Below are 2,500 nucleotides of genomic sequence, written 5' to 3'. Positions count from 1 at the left end.
TAGGGAAATGTATGACATTTTGAGCGCTCACGTTCGAAGTCTTCAAATAATTCATCTTTCCAATGGATATTGCCCAAGAAAGCGACCCAAAATCACTCGGCGAGGTACCAGTACTTTCATCCTACGCAAAAAAAACCTCGAAAGCCACGTTCGAGAGCGCTATTTGAAGAAGATTTTCTGTCGTTTGCGTAGACCCAGCGGCCATACGGAGCGATCAGTTTGGCTCCTCTAGAAGTCTCAGACTTGCTTTCCTAGTTAGTTTTAGAGACAAGCTACTATACAAACAAGCAGTTTAAGGCCTTCAAAATTTTGAAAGCGTACAACCAGATGATTTCTGGTTTCGTTGCGTCCGTTTAAGCAAGGGAAGGAAATCGCGGGCAAGATTGTTGTTGTTTGTGGCGAAGGTGACTCGGAAGTTTGACACTCGGCGTCGACTTTATCTGTATCAGTTTCCAGTTGGATTTCTTTTAATACCTTCGCTAACTGCTATGGCCGCCAGATGAGAAGAAAAGGCCTCCTCGTTCCCTTTGTTTCGATGATTTCCCTCTTCTTCTGTCAAAGTACTTGGTCGATTAGAGTCTCAGTCCTTCACCTTGAGAAGGCGAGAAGCTTTTTTCCTTCGAAATTCGTCCGATTTCCTTCAAACTCAGTCAATTTGGGCGCTCCACCCCTCGCATTCGCCTGTCGAATTTCAGCGAAATCGAATAAAACGCCTCCGAGTTAGACATTTGCTAACCTGAGTATCACAAACGCCTGATACTCAGGGTAAATTCACCTCATTAAATATTCAAAACCGGAGCACCTCATTTGCATCGGGCATATATTTAATGAGATAAATTTTCGAAGATGAATTTCTCCGCGACGTTGTGGTTTAATCGGTTGAAATTGAGCACACTTGTTCGAGGGATTCAAGCGCTTCGGTGGTGTGAATTGGGAAGACATCGGTGGAAACCCGGCCGAGAAACGCTTTATCGAAAAAAAGCCAACTTTCGAAAAATTCTGACTCGCTCGCATTTTACCCTAAAACCCTGAACCAACGCGTGCTAAATCGCTGCGAAAGCTTTACAGGATAAAACACAACTGTTCACAGCAAAAGCCGTTCCTGGCAATCACCGCAAAAGCTTTAATTGCTAAACCTGTAAAGACAATTTCAGCAAAATAAGTCCAACCCCACACTTAAAGTTAAAATCTAACATTAAACCGTGAGGCAATCGCTGCGAAAGCTTTTAAATTGTCCTTTGTTCGTTGTATCTGTCCCAGAGTAAGGCAGGCTTCCCAGAAACAAAGTCTTTCGATTTCGTGTCGTCTCGGCTTATCTGTGAAATCCACGCGTTTCGGCGATCTTCTGTTAGCTGTTTATAACTTTCACCGTTCTTATCAACAACGATAGGTATATACGGAATAGACTAATACCTTCCTTGTTTCCAGATTTTACTCCACAGCCAGGTATATAGAGAACCATCGCACTACAACTCACTCACATCTCTCTCTACGCGTCTCTGTTTACGATTCGAGGGGCTCCACAATGGCGGTTAACGACGGTTGTCAAGGACTAAGGTCACGTGGGTGAAAACCAAGAATAGGGAAAAACTGTGACAGAGGCCTTGAAATTGCTGCTTTTTCAAGAACGATGTCACAGTTTTTTGCTATGCAGACCGACCCTTTGCTGGTAAATAACTTTTTTTTTCCTCTCCCCCATCCTCTCTGAAATCACTTGTTTTAATTGTTGACTCGCACCGCGCTTGATAGTGAATGCAGTATTAAAGCGACTTATAAACTGAACGTTTCAAGAGAAATTCCATTTCCAAACCTCTTGTCTAATGAAAAATAACCTCTGTATGTAAACGGAGTCGGTGTAAAAAAAATGGAAATTTAAGGTCATCAAACAAGCTCACGCAATTAAGGCTAGGTTTCCTCCTGTCGTGAGCAGGCCGGACGAGAAAATTCCACCCGCTCCCGGAACCAATCAGATTGCAGGATTTGTTGAATTCCGCCCACTCACGCATTGAGAAAAAAAAATAAAAGAATTATAATTCTCTGTGATCAAATTTTGGAAAGTACCTATCAAAGACATACAGTAAGCAAAATCCATTGTGCAACTCTCAAGTACATTACCAGTATGACTTGGGCTGTATTGAATCTGAAAAGTTGTGTTGAACGCTATGACTTCTGCAGGTAATTCTGTTAACATGAAATATGTTTGTCTCGACAAGCTTGATAAGGCAGTGTATAGACCATTTCCTACATTTACAACTGATAATTACGGGGAAGTAATTAATTTCCTATCATAATTATAATTATATAATGGCACATAGTGACATAGTTGCACATTCACTACCAGCATTTGAGCCATACACTAAAATATCACCTTGACAGTTGTTTTACTAGGATCAATAGGATGTGAACAGGATTTTTCTAGGTTATGTCCCTGCAAAGGTTGAACTTACCGGTACCAGCAATATGCCATGCGGTGGACTAGACTTTTAACAAGAAACTATTT

The 2,500-nt window shown here is 41.6% G+C and overlaps 1 protein-coding gene across 8 annotated transcripts in view; it reads left to right on the top strand.

The window, feature by feature from the left end:
• The window catches only part of LOC138027303 (uncharacterized), a 14,244-nt gene that overhangs the window by 7,079 nt on the left and 4,665 nt on the right, over positions 1 to 2,500 (top strand). Inside the window, exon 1 of one of the 8 annotated variants that reach the window (XM_068874880.1) lies at positions 932 to 2,175. The exons of the other annotated variants lie outside the window; for them this stretch is intronic. Coding sequence (XP_068730981.1) covers positions 2,120 to 2,175 — 56 coding nt within the window. The 5' untranslated portion in view covers positions 932 to 2,119. Of the gene's footprint in view, positions 1 to 931; positions 2,176 to 2,500 lie in introns of those variants that run through there. 8 annotated transcript variants of the gene reach the window in all.

The sequence above is a fragment of the Montipora capricornis genome, chromosome 12, assembly GCF_036669925.1.
Source record: "Montipora capricornis isolate CH-2021 chromosome 12, ASM3666992v2, whole genome shotgun sequence".
Taxonomy (NCBI): Eukaryota; Metazoa; Cnidaria; class Anthozoa; order Scleractinia; family Acroporidae; genus Montipora; species Montipora capricornis.
Note: the sequence above shows the minus strand (reverse complement) of the source record. Positions and strands in the feature narration are given on the sequence as shown.